The sequence below is a fragment of the Rhamphochromis longiceps genome, linkage group LG12 (genome assembly GCF_057381845.1).
Source record: "Rhamphochromis longiceps isolate RC_006_pf linkage group LG12, R_longiceps_female_GT1.1, whole genome shotgun sequence".
Taxonomy (NCBI): domain Eukaryota; kingdom Metazoa; phylum Chordata; class Actinopteri; order Cichliformes; family Cichlidae; genus Rhamphochromis; species Rhamphochromis longiceps.
The window spans coordinates 18,554,770-18,575,262 of NC_140568.1; the positions used below are offsets into that span (position 1 = coordinate 18,554,770).

The following is a 20,493-nucleotide window of genomic DNA, read 5'->3' on the forward strand; positions in this document are numbered from 1 at the left end:
TCCTGTCATGACTGACGTGCCAAAACACCAACAGAGCATTCTGGGAATTGTATTATTAGCAGTACATGCACTGTATAATACTGGCAGGCCAGCTCTAATGGTAATTTTGTATGGCTTCGCAGGCCAAATGTAATTAGGCTGCGGGCCAGAGTTTGACACCTATGGTTTAAATGATCCTACATACTGTGTGTGTCAGGAACTCTTTAAATAATTGATGTTTAATAATAAACATTGGTATTGAGGTGTGACTTGCCTGGAACTTTTCTAAGGATAGCACAACGTTAAATGTATTCCTTTCAGTTTCATTAGATATTAGTTAAGTAATAACACAAAAACCACGAGGACTGTTCCAGTCATTGTAATCAACCTTTGATTGCCGATGTATTCTTTTTTTTCTTCTCTCTGGTGTTGTTTCATAATCCACCTACAGAAGCAAAGATCACTGCCCTTCCACTCCCGCAAGATGTTTCCTTCTTTTCTTTTTCTTGTCTCTTTCTTCCCTTTGGCAGAACAGTTAGTCATAACTCTGTTGTTCTGATTAGATTGTTGGAAGCACATGAACTGTATGACCCGTGATTTCAGCAGGCATTTTTTTTATGCGTTTAGGAGTTAATTTCATTTGGCAGATGATTGTCAGGTTGGTGACTCTCACCTTTTCTGTGTTTATAGGCAGCAAACTATCTGCACGAAGAAGCTGCCAGATACCCCCGTAAAATCCATTACCATAATCCTCCTGACCTGGCCATGGAAGCCCTGGAGGTATGCTATCTGTGACATGTGGCTCCCAATAGTTTCTAGTTGTGTTACATCAGTGCTGTGTTATGTAAGATTACTGCCTGGAAACATTCACATTTTAAAGACATTCTCTGCATATATTAAACTTCTTCTAGCTGCATTTCCGTTTGAGTGCCACCATCCTGAAACTACTAGAGGCTGATGAGCCAGATCTGGAACACGAGCTCTTGTTTAACTTACTGGTTGAAGCAGCTACAGGACCATTTGCGAGGGGAGAAGAGAAAAGTATGCCAAGCATGCCAAGGGCCCATGAGAAGTAAGTTATAAAAAATACAACACAAGAAGTGTGATATAAGAGTCAAATTTAAAAAAATCATGCAGAAGAACTTATTCTTGTTTTTGATTTATTTCAGGGAGAAACCGCCCTCTATGATGGATGAAGACTTTAACTGTCCCTCAGTCTGTATAGGGAATGTCCTTAACTCATCCATTCCATCAGTTGTCACCCCAGGTCTGACATCACCTCCTTATGTGGCCACGCCGTTTGACCACGATTACGCCAAACGCAAAACACTCCGAAGGCAACAGTGGCAGCAGCAGCGGCATGAGGAGCGGCAGGCTGATGGTACAGTCCCAGTCCTAGACACTGTCTCAGGGGTCGGGCTCTTTGGAGCTCTTTCTGCGCTGGGACAGGACGCCCACTGGGGAGTGTTCCGATTGCTAATCACCATGCTTAATTGCTTTGGTTTCAGTTACAATGATTCCTGTGCACTGGGTGATTGGGATGTGGTGAAATGGGCAATATGGCTACTGATTATTTGACTAATTTGCAGCAGCAGTGTGGAAAGAGACAGATTTCAAGGTTGGGTATGACAGAGCATTAAGGCCTGTGGGTTTGCATATATCTGTGTGTAGGTGTATTGGTGGCATATCCTTCTCTTGTGGCTCTTTATTGCTGGCACCATGTTCTTTCCTAACTATCACTTTGCCCCTCCTAATATGTAATAGTTGTTGTTGTGTTGCAACTTCCTCAGGCTTTTAACATCCAGCATTTGTTCTGTTGCTGATATAGGGGTTGCATACATGAGCTGCTGTTTATCACACCAAGAAAAGCTGAAAATTCTCAGTGATCTGGATTTTTATTAAGACTTGTGACTGGTACTTGTTCAAAGTCTGCTGCTAAGCATAACCAGTTAGTTTACTTTAACCTGGTAGATTCTTGAATTTAAAGTCCTATAAATATTTATGCATGCCTTGCACAGCTCAGAAGTGAAAGGTTAGATTGATTAAGTTGGATGATGTATTTGAGGGTTTTTTATCTGTAATTAAGTGCATTTAGTATTAAATAAATAAATGGAAGTTCAGTATTTATACACACACATTTTTAGACGGCAGAGGTCAGATTAGTTCGGTCTGCAGGTAGAAAAACTTGATGGTGTTTGGATTTTATTATGCAGATAAAAATCTAGTTTAACATGTTCAGAACGCTCGATGTGCTCGACATGTCAGCGCTGATAAACAGAATTGTTTTTGTGAAATGTGATTTTTCTCATGAAGCTGGAAATGAAAGTAGAAAATTTTAATTCTTAAAAAAAAAAAAAATTGATAGTTCTATGTAGTAATGTGCTAATAGCACAATATTGCTTTCAGCAATGTAAATATACTACCGCGTGTACAGTTAACATTATAAGAGACCTTACTGACTCACGCGAACTAACCATCTGTTATGTTCTTGCGGTGTGTACTGTAAGCCTAACTGCCTTTCTTTTAAATTAAGGGACAACACTTTAAGTATTGCAAGATGGGCTGTTTTTTTTTGTTTGTTTGTTTGTTTGTTTTTTTATTCCAGTGGTTGTTGCATACTTACACAATGACTGTGCAGCAGAGCTGATTTCAATTTCCTGAACTGTAAAGGCCGAGTGCTGTTTGGACCAAAGAGTCTTGGACATTGTTTCCATGTGACAAGAACTGTGACATCTGTCCACCCACCCCATGTATCATGTTGAGCTTGAATGTGCAAATAACGCAGCCATATTGCCCATGTTGCCAGTTTTGTCACCCTTTCCAGATTCCTTCCTACCTACCTACCTACCTGCCTGCTACCTCTTTGCCTGCTTGCTTTTACCACCTGCTTTGCCATTTATATGCATGTAGTTCTAATGGGGTGAATGCCTTCACAACTGGACAAAGTCCGTCCTTTTATCACAATCCACTAAATTGTCTGGTGTATCATATGGTCACATTTTTATGTGGGCTCAGTGTGGGGGGTAATTTTGCAGAAAGTCAAACTTCTGGGAGAGATTTCAAAACCTTGCGTGAGTCATGTTTGCTATTTACCACTAATTGGATCTAATTTCTAATTATGGCCAATTAGTGTGAAAATGTCAAGTCAGAAAGAATGTGGCTGCCCTGTTATTGGCACTCAAAACTGAGACTGAAGCCAGAAAATGCCCCACTATGCACATTGCTGCTTGCAGGTGTCCAATTTCTCTGTCTTGAGTCCTGCTTAAAGTGCATCAGCGTGGTAAAACCACAGGACCAGATTCAGACATGCATTTATGAAATCTTTATGTTCATTATTGACTCTTCGACACTTTTCGAAGAATTCTTCCTGGACTACTCCCATGATTTGATTTCATTTTTAAAATTCTAATAGTAAAATGGGAGAAAATTTATTCTTGGTTTTATTCATATTGCAGATTCTGGACTTAGTTTGTAACCTGCAGATTTTCTTATAGAAAGAAATGTGTGTCTGAATCAGGTTCTACACTTTTAAGGGGAGTGGCATTAAATTTGCATTCAGTTGTCTAGAAGCATAAATGACTGATTTTTCTCTTTCTTTTTTTTAATAATCTTTTCTATAAATTAAGAGGTGCAATATTTGCTTGATTATATCTTAAAACCAGCTCCCCGTATCTTCAACAGCCTCACCAGAGTTTGACCATGATTACTGCCTGCCCAGGTCTTCAATATGGCTGGCTTCCCTGAATGGTACTGCTCTTCAAACCCACCAAACCTTTTAAGAGGCTATATTTTGAATCTAGAGTGAAGTGCTTTCTTGTAGGAAGCACTGAATGCACAGCTGTCAGTTTACACAAATTTTACAGTACCATAGTAACTTGGCTGTTGACTCATGACTGAATCTTTTGAAAAGTCCTTTGTGTGCATTATTCTCTGAAATAGCTAAAGCTTGTTGCCCTCTTGATTCTTATTTACAGTTCTCAGCCCAGGATTATTTTTTCCTGAGACTGCAGAATGTAATTAGGAGGAACTGTAGCATTTAAAAACCAAAACAAAAAACTGTTTTACTTACAAAAACAGACCATCTCTCTTTGTGCGATGCACTAATAAGAATTTCTGGCTCATGAGTTGTTGTTTTTTTTCTCCTAAATATGTATATACCCCCCCTCCTCCCCACATTACAACAGGAAATGTTTGTCACATTACCACCAATTCCAAAAAGGCATCCACAGCATGCTGTTACATATAATGAATTATTATGAAAGTTTTCACTGTACAGTATTTTCACTTGATCTTTATGAAAGATCACTTCACCAGAATTACCTTTTTGTACACAAAAACTCACAAATATGAATAATTCTCCATTTTTATCCCAAATACTGAAGTTATCTGTCTGCGGCCATGCAACTGGCAGCATAACCCTTGTTTTCTTTTCTTTTTTTCCTTTCCTCCCCCCTCTTTGTTTGTTTTGCCAGAACGCAGTCAGGACAGTGAGGTTGTCTTGCTTTCTGACTCCAACTCCACTCAGGATGCCTTCACAGACCCTGCTAGCTCACAAGACAGCAGCCACAAACTCGCCTCCGGGAAAGCAAGCTCCTCGTCATCAGAGAGTACAACCCCGGTAAAGGATGGCCAGCCAGCATCTGAGGACACAGGTAATCAGAGATTAAATGAGCCTTTTATTGCTTCAGGCACATGTTGGCCCGTTCCTCCGTAAAGTAGCATTTTGAAGATTTTTATTCAATTAAATGAATGTAGTTAAGGTTCCCAAATGAGGGAACACAAACTTAGTGTTTGATATGAAATAAATTTTATTTGAAAGTTGTTTTCTCTTGCCGTTGTTTAAATAGATCATAACATCACTTAAAAATGACATCTTCCTTCTCTCACTTCGAGCCAACAGCCTGTGGACTTTCAGTGAGAAAGAGTTGAATTTGCTATAAAATTCAGCCAGAATCCAAAGGAAGCAACACTTATGCCCTGAACATTGCAGAGTTCCGAAAAGGCTCTGCTCTTCCACTTCACTCATTTCACCTCAGATAAAGCAGGAAGTGAAGGGGTGGGACTTTTTAGGTCAAAGCCTATTGGTTATCTGCTTTTGACATTGCAAGAGGGGGAAATTCTTTCTAGCTTGTGAAGGTTTTAGGTTATGTAGGTGTTTCTGGGTAGAAAGAATTTTGATATTTTCCCCTTCAAGTTCATAAACATGTCAGAAACTACAACATGGATACTTAACTGCTGGATTTTTTTAATTTCCGTAATCTCAGCTTAGAGGTAAACAAATGCAAACAAACGGCAGGACTGTGAATGTCTTTGAACACTGAAAGCTTGTTGTTTTGAGACTCATAATAAAGAAAAATGCTAATAATTGGCCAGTTTATTTATTAAAACAATCAAAGTTTAGTTTCCTGCCCAAAGAATTGTGTAACCCAAGCATTAAAACCACATTTGTTTCTATCAACATTGACCTAACCAAATGCCCCACAACTGAAATCTTTGAGACTTTTGCGCTGAATTCAGGGTCTAAAGTTTTGATTTTGTGCTGTATCTTAGCCTCACGTGGTGAGCACACTGGCATCCAGACAGAAGAGAAAGTAATCCAGGAAGAAGTCGAAGCAGTGGTGGTGGTTGTGTCTGAGGGTTCAGCTCCCAAAGTCTCTTCGGACCCCTGTCCTAACCTGATGCCTGTGCCAGCCACACCTCCAAAGCCAGCATCTTCTCAGCAGGCCACCCCCCAGACCCCGGCCAGCGAGGGTAAGAAGAAGCCCGAGCCCCCCGCTGAGGTGATAGAAGTGCCCAAAGCCCTGCCTCCAGATCATCCTGATCAGAAACGAATGCTGGTGGAGATGTGTGTCCGGGCTCTGTTTCTCTGTCTGGGGCGCTTCCCTCAGCACTACAAGAGTCTCTACCGCCTGGCCTTCTTCTATGCAAACAGCAAGACCCATCAGGTCAGTCCAGCCCTGTTAACTGATGGCCAAGCCACATGCCTGTTCCAACAGTTTTGACAGATACTGTCATGTGATTTCAATCGTGAGCCCTTCCGTTCCTTCTCTAGGGAGATATTCTTTTCTTCTGCTCATTCTGATCCTATAATCTAGTCTCATCTGTCAAAAATAATATTATTCCAGTCTAATTTGGCTGTTAATTTCTTGATCTTTAACAGTTATTTACAACTTGAGGTTAACCTTGTGCTATTTACATTCATAAAAGGGTTAGGGTCCTTTTGACTGTTCAGTATTATTCTACTACCTCTTCAAGAATGTGCCTGATTTGGTCTTGTAACAGAGAACTGCGCCTTAGTTGTCTTTATATCTTTGGCGGTCTTCCAGGTTCTACTAAGACATCTCATGTCACTGATAGGCTTGTTTTGTTTTTTTCATTTGGATGGCTGCCTTCACCTGAATAGACACCATGTTTTAACATGTTCTTGTGAAAATCAGTGAATGCAACTTCAGCATTTCAAGCCAACACCATGAAATGTCAATAAAACATACCAGGTTTGAAAGTGAAGCTGCTTTGTCCAGTAAGCCTGTGGGAAAACGTGGGACTCAGGAAAAGATGTCACAGACAACACAGCTGTAATTAAAGATGACACTAAAATGAAATGAAAATGAAAAAATGAGGTTCCTCTCCAATTACTTATGTATTTATCTGTATTTCTATAGTAATTACTCCAGAGCTTTCCATTTCTTTGTTTTTCTTTGGTTTTCTTGTGGGACTGTGAGCTCTGCAGTGATACATGAGCTGCTGAAACAGCTTGTGTTGGCTATGAGGCTTTGTGGGCAGAGGTGTGTGTGGGTGGTGCGCAGTGCTCTCTCAGCCAGTTTGGCACAAGGAGACTGCAATGAGCTTTACTTGAGATGGCAACCTTCTGTTACCACTTTAGTTTTTGTTTTCTTAAATAAATACAGTCTTTCCCCAAACTGAATAAAGGTAAATTGGGTGTGGTAAAGTGTTAGGTGTTTTCTATATCCTCATTTGACCTCGGTAGTCTAAACAAGCACTGAAATCAAGTTCAGTAAAGGAAATTTCCATTAGACTCAGTTTAGTGTACAATAACTTTTGATTGAGGCTTACCTAGTTAGTATTAGGCTCAAGGAAACCGTTGGTAAGGTTTCCTTGAGGTTTAACATGGAGGAAAGCAAATGTACCCCGGCACTGAGTGGATGACAGTCACTTGATGCTGTTGCCACAGGTTGCTTAGACACCTCCACAACGTGACACACTGAGTATTAAAAGCCTCTGTTCCATTTACATTGGCTGGTCATTTTTATTCTCACATTTCAAACTTGGAAAGAGGGGAAGCCTGTTAATTTTATGCTATGGGCAGTGGGATTGTGACAGGTAGCATGAAGTGGTGGTGGTTTCCAATCTTGTTTTCAACAGGGCACTGGTTAGGCACTGCTTAGTTTGTGAGTCATCTCGATATGAAAAGATGTTTACATTGCAAATGTTTTTCATGCGTTATTCATATATGTATGTGTGTGTGTGTGCGTGTGTGTGTGTGTGTGTGTGTGTATATATATATTTAAAAAAAACAGATAAATGTTGTACATTCGAATGTATGTTGTTGCTTTTTTCCCGACACAGAACCTACAGTGGGCTAGAGATGTGTTGCTAGGAAGCAGTGTCCCATGGCAACAGCTGAAGCACATGCCAGCACAAGGACTTTTCTGTGAAAGAAACAAGACAAACCTGTTCAATGTAAGTCAGAGTTCACTAAACACACACACACACACACACACACACACACACACACCTACACACACACCTACACACACACACACACACACACACACACACACACACACACACACACTTCCTCCTTTAATATGTCATTAAGCCACTACATGTTTAATGTGTTTTTGAACAGCCATTTCATCACTCGATATATTGCCAACCATCAAGCATTTGCACCAAAGACTTTTTTATTTTATTTTAAAGTTAAAATATTTTACGTGAGTCATGGCTATCAAGGCCAATATTGCATAAATAATGGGGCCGGGTTATGACTGTACAAGCATGCCGAAATTAATTTAGTGAATATTCCACATCGTATTCTAATAAATATAACCTAAAATTTTGAACAACCCACAAAATTTACAGTCATTATCTTTTACAATATTTACAAATGAAAAGGAAAAACTTGAGTGCTATAAACACATCAGAGAAATACGAAACAGACTTCTCCAAGATGCTTTTCAGACTGTAGCACCTGTGTGTAGCTGTAGATTATATACAAACAATGGCCATATCTACCACTAATACTCCATTTTGAACACTTGGCATTTAGTTATTGTCTTTTGCTGAATGTGAGCATGTTTTATAAGAGGGTTATTATTATGCCATTAAAACAAGCAGCAGCCTCTGGAACTGAAAACACAGAAGTGCAAAAAACTGCAGTTCTTGTTGTGGCCACGTAAGACTTGCTCCAAAAACGAGTCAAGAATCATGTCACATAAGAGATCCCAAATTACTTGCATGCATACCCAGGTGGTTGTTGTCTCATCTGTATAAAGTTTAGCCTCAGCATAAGAACGTAAGAACATTTATTGACATTAAGTGTTCAGATCATTTGGGACTCGGTGATCTGTGCAGCTTGCTGTGAATAATTGGCATTCCATAGTTAGGTTTACACACACGAATCAATTGGATTCACAAAAATCAGCCCTATATATGGATCACTAAAGACAAGCACTACTATAATCTGAGTCACACAGTGGGCCATCACTGCATTATCTGCCTTTCAGAATTATGAGACCTCTGTTGGGTACCAGAGGAGGAGATTACTGTCAGAATCTGTCATCTGTTCTGCATGTCAGTCTGTTTACCTCTTTTCACTTGAAGCACATACTATGCCTTCTCAGCATGTGCAGAAAAAAGGTTACTTTTTTATTTGCTCTTTGTGTGATTTGTCAAAGCGTAAAGACTCTCACTAACATGCCAGATAATACAAACAGAATGTTACATCATGTCAGCACCTTGTATCATTCAGTTGTCAGGCACGTTTTAGCAGTGAACCTTATTTTGGACATAATTGGTTGTGTGGGCTGTAGAGTCAAATGTCGGCTACAGAATGTTAACTGACTGGAAACGATGAGGGCCAGGTCTGAGCTAGAGGAAAGCTTTGCTGCTCTTTGGCTCCCACTGGGTTGTTTCAGAGCCCCTTCTGTAGGCAAACCTGCCACCCTAGCATACCAACTGTTGGAGCTTTACTGTTCACTTTGAACCAAGCACTCTGTATCTGCCATAAGACAATCTAAACCTTTCTAAATATGAATGAGAAATGCCTGTTTTCCCCTAGTCTTTAAGTTTAGGCGCACACAGATTTGCTGGCTTGAAGTGGATTTGAACCGTTCAGGAAAACTATACCTTTAGGTGAGTAATTTTCAGCAGACAGTCAACAGCTGCATTTGAGACAAACTAATCACTTAGTGTGACTTTTTCTTAAATATTCTCTGTGTGTTCAACTCATGTCTTCATCTGCAGCAGGTCTGATGTGCTAGTGTGATTACATCAAACATGTGGCATGATGCGTGGCGCCTCTTGATGTCAAAGAGACTTGACTCTCAGCTGAGTACACACCTCATTGAGCCTGTTGGTGAATACTAAGTTCCCTAATGTAGGTCATGATGCCCTACTTTTCCCTCTCGCATTGGCAGGGTTACATTAACTGCACAAAGTAACCTACATACTGCTGTAAAGAAATGATCCAGATGAAGTTATGCTGCATAATTTATCAGTGTGGTTGTCAGCACAAGTGAACCAGTATAAGGTGGGATGTGATTATGACATTAAAGTAATTGTGATAGAAAGAAAAGAAGAAGCAAAACACATTAATAAAGCACATCCATCTGCAGAAAGAAGCATACATAAGAAGCATAAATGTCTGTCTAGACAGATTCTCTTTTATTTATTCATTTATTTTTAACAGAGCACTTCTCTCAGGAACTTGTGGTTCCTAGGATATTGAAAAGTAGAATGGGAGGCAGAGCATTGAGCTTTCAGGCCCCTCTTCAGCTCCCAGTTTGGATTTGGGAGATGAACACCCTACTTTTAAGATGAGGCTTAAAGCTTTCCATTTGTTAAAGCTTACAGTTAGAGCTGGATCAGGTGACCCTGAATCCTCCCTTAGTTATTCTGCAATAGACCTAGACTGATGGGGGATTCCCATGATGCACTAACTCACCTCTGTGTTTATACACCACTCTGCATTTAATCATTAATTATTCATCTCTGGCTCTTTTACTCTTCTCCTCAGCAGAACCAGGCTCAGGGAGTGGAGGTTTCTTCCTGTTAAAAGGAAGTTTTTCCTTCCCACTGTCGCCAAGTGCTTGCTCAGAGAATGTCGTTTGATTGTTGGGGTTTTCTCTGTATTACTGTAGAGTCTTTACTTTACAATATAAAAAGCCTTGGGACGACTGCTGTTGCTGGCGCTGTATAAATTAAATTAAACTAATTTTTAAAATGTTTGGCTTTTCAGATGCAGGGAATAGATGTAAAATGCAGTTTGGTTTTAAGGGAGCAACACGTACACTTTGTTTTGACTAAGTCCCATGTCAGTTTTATTGGGTTTGAAAATATTATTAGCCCAAACGCATTGCTCGGAAGCTTCATTCAAACAAGGAGTATAACATACTATATGTTTTTGTTGAATAATGATTAAACTTGGTAGCAGATACCAATATATAATTTAGCTTTACATTATTGATGTGTGTATTGTCACACTTCATACAAAGCAGAAATGTTTCCTCTTTAGTCTGCAATTTGTTATTTATGACCCAAGTGATGTCACATGTTTATAATCCAGTGAGCATGTTATAAACTCAGACTCGGCTGCCACCAAAGACTCATTAGTAACAGGATTCAGTATATCGTATTTCAGCCCTTTAAACTATACAGATAATGTGATGTAACATCAACATCACATACTGATTTTTCTGAATTTCCAAATCACCCTGTTTGGTTTCAGTGTCGTCATTACAGGCATGTAGTGGGATTATTGTAGCCATTATTTCCACAGTGGTTTACAGAGTGAGAAAACTGAGTTGTAATGATATTTCTTGTAATGCTGTTGTAACAGCAGGCGGCTTTAGCTACAAGACTACTGTTGAGTAGTCGTGAGGAGTCCCTGAGTATTCACTCAGGCACATTTACCACCTCCTTCCTTCCCCCGCCACACACACGCACTCATCTTACTTGAATATTCTTCCACCCACTCACGTAGCTCCAGAGAAAATGGGCGTGCTTGTTGCTATATTTCAGACAGACGTAACTCCGCTTCTGTCATGTTTTGAAATGATACCCTTTTTTGTGCGTGTGTGTCGGGTGAGCATTCACGTTTAATTCAACCACTTGAATCTAACTTTGTTTATGGGTGAGCTTCGCTGTCTTGTTATATTATAGGGTAACACAGTTGAGTCAGTTGACGTATGACTCAAACATTTGTGTGTTCAGCTGTGCAGCGTGCTGTAGGTGGAGCCTCACTTAGGAGAACCTTGTTGTGTTTTTTTTTTTTCTGCCTCTCTTAGAGGAGGCGTGTTGGCCCAATGAATTCATTTTGTACAAGTTGATATTTGGATTTGCATGTTGGAGGGTTAACTCTGGCTGCAAGTCTGTTTTTCATTGCCTTCTCCTGCTCTGTAATTGAGTGAGCTCGATATTTTTCAGCACTTCTTTTTACACTCACAACAGGAAGCGGGAAAAACAAGGTGTGTTTCCTTAGTATGTTTTTGGTGGCCAGCTGGAGAGAGACGACCAGAGTTAAAGGAGAGGAAAACAAGAAGGTGAGGGCTGCTGTTGCTGTGCTGCTGGCTGACTGAGGAAATATGTGTACACAACACAATCTGTTCAGGCAGCACCGTTCTTCACACTGTTTTGTGTGGCTGATTGCGGGGGGAGGGCTTTACTTACACAAACCTTGAGGGACTTTTTTTTTCTGCTAGTTTTGCCTTTCCTTTCTCACTATTGGTTTGTCATCCTCTTGATGCATCACACTACACAGATGAGGTAGCACTGAATTCATTTTTCAGCCAGTTTATGTTCTTTTGTTCTTTTCCTGTTGCTCTGTCTTCAGGCTGATCACGCTCTACCCCTCCCCCTGGCTCTTTTTCACTCTACTCAACTCCTCACTCTATTGCTCTGCTTCCTCATTACTCTCTCTCTCTCTCTGGCACTCCCCTGTTTGTGTGTATTGTGTGGGTGTGCACTAATGGGCGGGAGTTTCTCCACCAGCCTCCAATTGGCTGGCGTAGACCTACGAGGATTGGATGTATGCTGTGTAGAGTGAGAGAGAGAGTGAGTGAGAGAAGGGGAGGGGGGGGGGGGTGGAGAACTCCAGCAGGCTGGGGTCAGGGGGAAAGCGGAGATGGAGTGCGTGGGTGTTTTTGTTTTGAGATGGCAGGGTTTGAAATCAGGAGAAGAACGAGTCAGCTCTACTGTCAGTGGCGTACTGAGCTTATAGACTCCGGCACAGTCTCTCCTCTTGCCATTCTCTTTCTCTTTTCCTGTTCTGCCATGTGCAGCTGTGCTTCCCTCTTCTCCTCTTCTGCAGCTCTTGCTGCCCTAGCACCCAAATGCAGCCCACCCCTGGCTCTGAGAGCGTGAGCCTCTTTCAGGGTGGAGGCACTGCTGGTGCTGCCACCACCAACAGGAAACTGTCCAAAAGAATACTAACACAGGCGTCGTGGAGTAGCTTTCTTTGGTGATGGTGAGTTGCCTCCTCTCGTTCCTTCTGACTTTTTTTTTTCTTTTCAAAATCGAGCGCAAATTTGTGTTATAGTAGCTGTACCTTGGAGTAGAGCTGTTTTTAAATCTGTGATGTTTCTGTTAGATTGCACAGAACTGTAAAGGACACTCCTGGAGTCTTTTATTCTTTAGATTCTTCAGATTTCTGCATGTCAGGACTAATGCAGAGAAGAATTTAGGAAGATATAAAATTACACCAACAACCTGCCAAATGCTCATGGCTTTAGCAGGAGACCAGCCATCTTGGATCCCCCCCACCCCTCGAAATCGTACAATCTAAAGTTGTAGTTGGTTATAGTGAAACTGTAGTTGATGTAACATGGGATAGCGTTGCTTTAAGACACAGCAACGCTTAATTTGTGGAACTTTCCTGCCTTTTTACTTTCTTTTTTCATGCCTTTCCTTGTCCATGGCATGTTTACACATGAGAAGATGAAGTAGATAAGACAGCCAGTTTTTTTTAATTTGGCTTGCAAACAAAGAATTCCCCAGTTCAGTATAACTGTAAAGTCCAATAGCTGTTTTTTTGCCTTTTTTCTGCTTTTCCCTTTTAACCAGCTTATTATTTAATTGGAAAAACACATCTAAAGTATGAGTTTGTCTGCTGTGCGTCTTACCCCTTGCCTGATTCTTACGTGATCTACTGGCCACGTCTGGGCTTAAGCTCCAGATATCAAGCAGTGTTCATATTTTCTGCAGCAAAAAGGGAGAAAAAAGATGCTTAAAATTATTGCAGTTAAAGTCTTACAAATCTGCTTTAGATGCTGTGCTGCTTCATAATCTGTGTAAACCCATGGCTCTGCTTCCCTAAACAGATTTGCTGAGGTTGGATGCTACTGTAAAGAACAACTCTTCTCCATGAAATGTTGGAGGCTTATTGAAAGGTTAAAAACCTTCCCAAGCCTGGCCTGATTGCGTCGCATGACATCATAAATAAATCTTCTTGTCTTTGTGCAGACATTTGAGCAATGTTCGTGGGATTTCTTTCCTGACCTCTGTTTTTTTGGGGGGTTTTTTAATTATCATCACAAAAGTTGCTTAAAAAACAGTACAAAAAGATTCCTATGTACAACAAAAATACTAACAGAAATTAGGAATGCTTAAAAACAACATGTATCAGGTTTTCTGGGATTCATTTGCATTTCATTTAATTTTCTAGGTTAAAAGGCTCTAGGTGCATCTTCAAGCATGGATTTTGTTTTGATAGGTTTATCTCTCCTGCTTTGTTCCTCTCCGGTGGATTTGAAAATGTCATCTGACAATCTGGAGCGGTCTGTTAGGAGGAGCGCCATGCTCCCCATGCCTCCAGCAGCTGATAGAGCCATCTCATTTGTTTTTGTTCCATCCTGATATGGTCATCTTTATTTGTCTCTCTCTCTCACTCTCTCTCACACACACACACACACACACACACACACACACACACACACACACACACACACACACACACACACACACACACACACACACAGAGTCTGTAACTGTACTATGTGCCATGTGCTTTGCGACTGAAGCCTGTGTGCTGCCTAGGCCACCATCTGCACTTGCATCAGTAGCTTCAGAGTGCAGATCCTCTCCTCAGTTTACCTGCTGAGTGGACATGTGCTCACTGAAAAGGTGGAGTGCTCCATTTAAAAAAACAAAAAAGAAGGGGGGGGGAAGAGGACGTTGTTTGTTGGCAGCTAGTCTGTTGGTCTGTTTCATTGCTTGGACAGAACTGAGCACTAATGAGACTGCCCATCATGTGCACCCAGAGAGAAAGCCCCCCTCTCTCTTAATATCTCCTACATGGCAAGCTAGACCGCTAGATCTCTCCTGCAGCCTTTCCATCCCCTCATTAGGGCTTTCTTCTTTGAAAGCCATGTGTTTCAGTCACATTAATTTTTCTTGCTTTCCCCACTACCTTCTTTCCTTTCAGCTTTTCCACATGTCCCCGTTAATTGTTTCCGTTGTGTCATGCCCTCCACATGCCTCTGAGAACTTAGAATAGCAGCAGAGAGCATTTATAAAAACACAAACTTTCAGAATTTTACAAATTGGACTTTTGGAATATTGAGCGGTAACTTTTGTTTGAGCTGCTGGAGATCATTTGGCTTCACTGGGAAGTTTGAAATACTCTTGGGTAACTGCACTGTCTCTTTTGACTGTTCCTACTCCAACTGCTAGCAACAATGATGAGTAAAATAGTCAAACCTAACTGTGCATTTTCCTTTGTTTTCTCCTTGTCTTGTCCAGGGCATCTGGCGTATTCCAGTAGATGAGATTGATCGCCCGGGTAGTTTTGCATCTCATATGAACCGATCCATTGTCCTCTTGCTGGAGGTGCTGTCTCAGCTCAAGGATCACGATACTCTGCTGAAAGTCTCTTTTATGCTGCAGAGAACCCCTGACCAGGGAAAGTAAGCACCACGTTCTGTGTGATGATGTTAATTCTGTCATATGTCTTTTATTCGTTCCATGACATCTCTATTCCTTCTTTCTGAAGGAAGTATTTACGGGATGTTGATCGCCAGGTTTTGGCCAAGAGAGCATTTTTCCTAACTGTAAAAGTCCTGGAGGACAATCTGAACAGTCTCACTGGGGTAAGACTACTACAGCCCACTGTGCACATGCACGGCCGAGAGCCACTCAGTGTTTTACACATCTGGCATGCACCCACTTCATGTTTTGACAGGTTCTGTTCTTTTTCAGGTGTCTGAGCAGCTTCAGAAAGCGCCTGCGCCCTCCATGGGGGAGATGACCACAACAGACACATCCAACAAGCCCAGTTCAGATGACAGCAAACACACCGTGCCTAAGAAGCCTGGACTCACAGAGGGCGCCTGTGCTACTGATCCAGGTCCAAGAGAAGCCTCCCAGGCGCAACTCACCCCATCACCACTACCGTCAATAGATAAAGGGAGTAAGGTTCAGGAGGGCTACCCTGGGAAGGCAGAGACTCCTGGGAATGAGGGGCATAAAGCAGGGCCTGCAGAACCCATGGACCTGGACATCTGCCACTGGAGGAAACCCTCTAATGCCACAGATTCTCAGGGCACCCAAACACAGGCTGAGACCTCAGTGAGTGGCACTGAGCCTCAGCAGAAAGTCACTGACATCAGCCGGACACCAGAACTTTCCCTGGAGGAGCTAAGTATCAGTTCCAGACAGCAGCAGCTTCAAGCCTCAGCACCCAAAATCACCGTGGCAGCGAGTGGGACTGATCAGGGGTTACTACGAAAGCCAAACAGGAAGAGGAAACTTCTAGAGGATGTAGAGTCTGGAAAAACCCTCCTGCTTGATGCCTACAGAGTGTGGCAACAAGGCCAGAAAGTCATGACCTACGACCTGGGGCGCATTGAAAAGATAATGTCAGAGACTTATATGCTCATAAAACAGGTAAACCTCTTGCAGATGTGCCACACCACATGTCTTCACTGTGCACATATAGGTAACATTATTGTTGCAATAACCGCACTGCATTTTTTTTAAATGATATTTTGCAAAGTCATACATTCTTAATGAGAATCCTCCTAAAATAATTTGGACTCGGGAAACCCCTTTTCTAACTGAATTAGTAACAGTACTCCTATTGACAATCAGGGACTTTCCCACTTTGAGTTTTCGAGCTCTGCAGCAAATACAGCTCAAGGTGCGGTTGTTTTTACTCTGAGTAACCCAAATTCAACCTCGGTGTGTCCCGTCCTTTTGCTGTTATTTCTAAAATAGATTGCTGACTCTAAATGTAGTTTGGTATTTTTAAATAGGAATAGCCATATTTTCTCTCTTTCGCTTGTCTCTCTCTCTCTCATGATATATATATCCACCTCTAAAGCATGCAAAAACCACTTTGGCTCAGTCACTGCTGATTTAAAGATACAGTGAAATTTATCACTACATTTCACTTTATGAATTCCTGTGATTGGCCTCTTAACTTTTCACATTGATATATATTGATATCAGGTTCTGCACTGAAAAGCAAATTGTTTTCTCATGTCAGCCCCGGCTAGTTTTTGCCATCAAAGTATAATTGATAATGAAAGATTGTTTTTACACTGCCAGCACAACTGATGCAAAGTGTGCCGTGACAAAGTGCATACACAGAAATGGAAACTTTGTAGGATATTTCTAGAAACAGAAAGCTTCTTTTAATGAATTATGTTAAGATAGTTAAAATAGAATAGCCATGTGGTTTCCATTGGAAAAATATAAACTTTGAAAATACAGCAAGAATGAGATAAAAAATTGAATGGAGTGGTTTACTGTCTGCATCGTTTGCTTGGTTTTTCTGGGCGCTTAGCTTTGCAGCAAGATTCTTTTTCCTGTGCTTTTTAAGAAACAGCTTAGAGAATAATTTTCTCAGAGCCGTACCTAAAAGCCAGAGCCAGGCGCAACATGTTTCCTGTCACCAAATCACGCAATTAATAAGCCTGGACATTTTCCAAAGCCATCTTGTGGTTGTGTACCTACTTACACAAACTGCAAATGCTTTGTTTTCTCTTTTCTTTTTTCCCCCCCAAAACACACCTGCACATGGTTATATTTTAAATCTGTACCTTTTGATTTTTTTTTTCATTTTTGTTTATGTCAGCAGTGCTGCATATCACACTCAAGACATTTTTCAGTCTCTAACCTCTCTGCTGAGGTGTTAAAACAAAAACCCACTAAGTGTGTATGTAGATTGAGCATTTCCTGCCATCAAAGTATTTCAGCTTGACGAGTAGAGAATACTGGTTGCTCATTACTACCTCAAAAAAGATCCTCAAATGCGCATCATCATGTGAACATTGCGTTGGTTCAGAATTTGTTCAAATGCTCAATTGTTTACAAACACTGTCTGTTAATGATGCCATTACAGTTCTCTAGAAAGTGGCGTTGGTCCTCCATACCTGTCAGATATTTTTTGGGCTTTTTTGTGGTTTTTTTAATTGGGGGGGGGGGAGTTTGCAAGGGATTTTTGAGAAGTTCTAACTGGCAAATAAGCATGCACACACATGCATCCTTGTGTGTTTGTGGGGAGGAAGTTCAACAAGTAAAGAGTTTGCAGAGAGCTACAGATGAAAGCAGAGGGCTGTCCTCTGTGACATGTTGAAGCTTGACTCAATCTGTTTCTACAATAAGCAGTTTGAAAACTCGATTGAGGATGCTGTAAATTCCCTCCCTTTGGGGGTCCCTGAATTGCTGCAGACAGCGAACGTCGCTGTAAACATGCTCACGCAGCTGTTAAAGCTGCCACAGACAAAAATTCGATAGAGGAAAAATAAAGTCCCCCTAAATATTTGTCCTCTCACAGGCCTTACGCCCACTCCTCTGGGTGGAAGTTGTATGCTTAACTCATACAGACAACTATGTCTCGCAGTCACGGAGGACCTTTAACACATGCCTATAAACTGGAAAACATTTGGACAACAAAGACCTGTGATTGCCTAAATTCTCCAATCGGGGTTTAATTTTCTAAAACCTGAAAACAATCAGTGGTAGATTCTAGATCTTTCTCAGAGTACTTGAGTTACAATATGCTGAAAGGTTATTATCCAATTTGTGTCCCCGAAGATGCCAAAACCTGGCTGCCTACTCCAGCTTCGAGTGTGCGGTGTTGTTCTCTAGCTAAGCTTGCCAACTCCCACACATCCACCAGCTTAACTACGCCTTTCTTTACTTGTGCTAATGATCAGATGCGAAAGCTGAGGAGAGAAAAAATCGTGCTGGCTCAGAATCAGATTAAGTTGTTGTCGGTTTGGCGTTGGTGTATGAGGATTAATTAACACTGTATGTTTCTCAGGACAGGTCACTTCAGAAATCTGATGAATTTGTGGTGCTATAATCATTGCTTCTGTATTTATACTGCACGGAAACGTATGTGAACAAGTTGACATCGTGGAATCTGATTATCTGTAGATACACTGCGTTCCTCTGCTCGAAAATCCTTATTCTGCCTTTTCTCCTGTCTCAGGTTGATGAGGATGTGGCTCTGGACCAGGCTGTGAAGTTCTGTCAGATACAGTTGGCCACTTCTGCCCAAAGACAGGTAAACCTTTGTAACTCAGCATGTTCATCTGCCACCTTTCTGCTACACCCACACCTTCACATTTTCCCTCATCCTTGTGGTGTAGCTCCCTGTAGCACGTGCTTAACTATGGGTCTATTCCTTCATTATAAAAGATGATGCAAAAAAAAAAGAAAGATCCTGGGATGTGCGTTGCATAGCAAAACACAAATTTTAAGGTTTTCTTTCAAAACAAATTAACAGGACACCAGAAATGTCTTATAAACTACAATCGTCTAGCTCACCCATCTGGCGAATCCAGGAAGTTTAATTCTAGTGTTACATGTCTGCTGATTTAGCTCATAATAGCACTTGTTATAATATATGTTCTGTGTTATGTGTGGGGTTAAGTGTGCAGCATCTGTAGTAAAATGTGCTAAAGTGATGACTAACTTGGTAATTCCCAGACTTCAAGTCTAACCTGCTCCTGCCTGCCAGTGCTAAATATAGCCCAAAGCGTGGTGTGAATGCTCCCTGTTGTCCCTTCAGCCTCACTCAGTCGCTGCCAAACTTGTCATCATTTTCAGCGTGACACTGATATTCAGGTTGTTTATTTGCACAGGCAATATGCATATGATGTCTTTCATTTTTTTAAGATAAAGTGAAAGAAATGAGTAAATACTTAGTATTTGTGTAATCGCAGACAATCAGCTAGTGCCTAAGCACGTTATCTCAGTTTTGTCTCCAGTACACGGATTCCTCATCGAATCATTACTTGCTCTGCCTCACTCTGGTTCAGTGTCTCTCTTCCCCCCCCCCCCCCCCCCCCCCCCCCTCTCATCCCTCCTCCTGCCCACACAGTCATCAAGGGTCTCTCTGCCCACATCCTGTTGTCACGGTGATGTTCCCTGAACTTCAGGCTCATGTGTACCACAGTTGTAAGCAAAATAAATCTGTGTTTTTTTTTTCCCCAGTTCAGCGATCGCACCATCTTATTTTCTGCATGATTCCTTTTGTTCATCTTGGTCTTTTTATTCGTTTGTCTACTTTCCACGCGACGCTTGACTCATAGATGATTGCAGAGAGCTGGAAGACGCCATGTGTAAAAACTACAGTTGTTAATTAGTAGCAGTAAATTATATTTTTGTTTTTATCTACATGTATTTAATTTCACATTATTTTGTTTATCTTCTTTTTACCTTAAAGAGGCTAATTATAATGTGCATAAAGAAGTGAATTCCTTATTTAACTTATACTGGGCCTTTGTGCAGCCACCTCAGTTCACCATCTGTCTTTAACTAGGGATCCTCTCCCTTTAAGACCAATGTCCCTTTAAGACATTTTTATTTCTGATTTGCTGCACTTCATAAACAGCATGCCACAGAAATTCAATTTCGCTGACATCACACAGAGCCAGGAGTAGAAAAAACGCTGTAAAGAGCCTTTAGCTCACTTCGGGGACTGTATGCTGACTTATGTTATTTCAGTTTAGAATAATTTAAATGTGAGAAAATTGAAATGTCTAAATAATGCCATTATTACGGTTGCAGAAGCCTAAACCCAGATGCATCCACACTCAAAAAGAATTTAAATTTGACCACTTTATTTCATCATGATCATTTATATTGGATGACTAATACTTAACAGCTCATACATGGATTCTTAACAAGACACAGTCATGCCGCCTGACTGCCAGAGCCAAAGGAAAATCACCAGCATTGTAATTTATTTTTTTAACCACCTTCTCAGATTTTTTCCCATATAAGCTAATACACACATATTGCCTTTACTATGTGCATAGTCAT

At 41.1% G+C, this 20,493-nt stretch overlaps 1 protein-coding gene across 5 annotated transcripts in view; it reads left to right on the forward strand.

Moving 5' to 3' along the window:
- cabin1 (calcineurin binding protein 1) overlaps window positions 1-20,493 on the forward strand; it is a 39,162-nt gene that overhangs the window by 11,885 nt on the left and 6,784 nt on the right. For 2 of the 5 annotated variants that reach the window (XM_085425010.1, XM_085425011.1), the window contains exons 24-34: window positions 670-759; window positions 891-1,051; window positions 1,149-1,360; window positions 3,661-3,726; window positions 4,452-4,631; window positions 5,530-5,924; window positions 7,567-7,680; window positions 14,959-15,122; window positions 15,209-15,305; window positions 15,415-16,101; window positions 18,656-18,730. In XM_085425010.1, the coding sequence (XP_085281136.1) occupies window positions 670-759; window positions 891-1,051; window positions 1,149-1,360; window positions 3,661-3,726; window positions 4,452-4,631; window positions 5,530-5,924; window positions 7,567-7,680; window positions 14,959-15,122; window positions 15,209-15,305; window positions 15,415-16,101; window positions 18,656-18,730 (2,241 nt within the window). The remainder of the gene's footprint in view (window positions 1-669; window positions 760-890; window positions 1,052-1,148; window positions 1,361-3,660; window positions 3,727-4,451; window positions 4,632-5,529; window positions 5,925-7,566; window positions 7,681-14,958; window positions 15,123-15,208; window positions 15,306-15,414; window positions 16,102-18,655; window positions 18,731-20,493) is intronic. The other 3 variants (XM_085425013.1, XM_085425012.1, XM_085425014.1) reach the window with 3 other exon arrangements.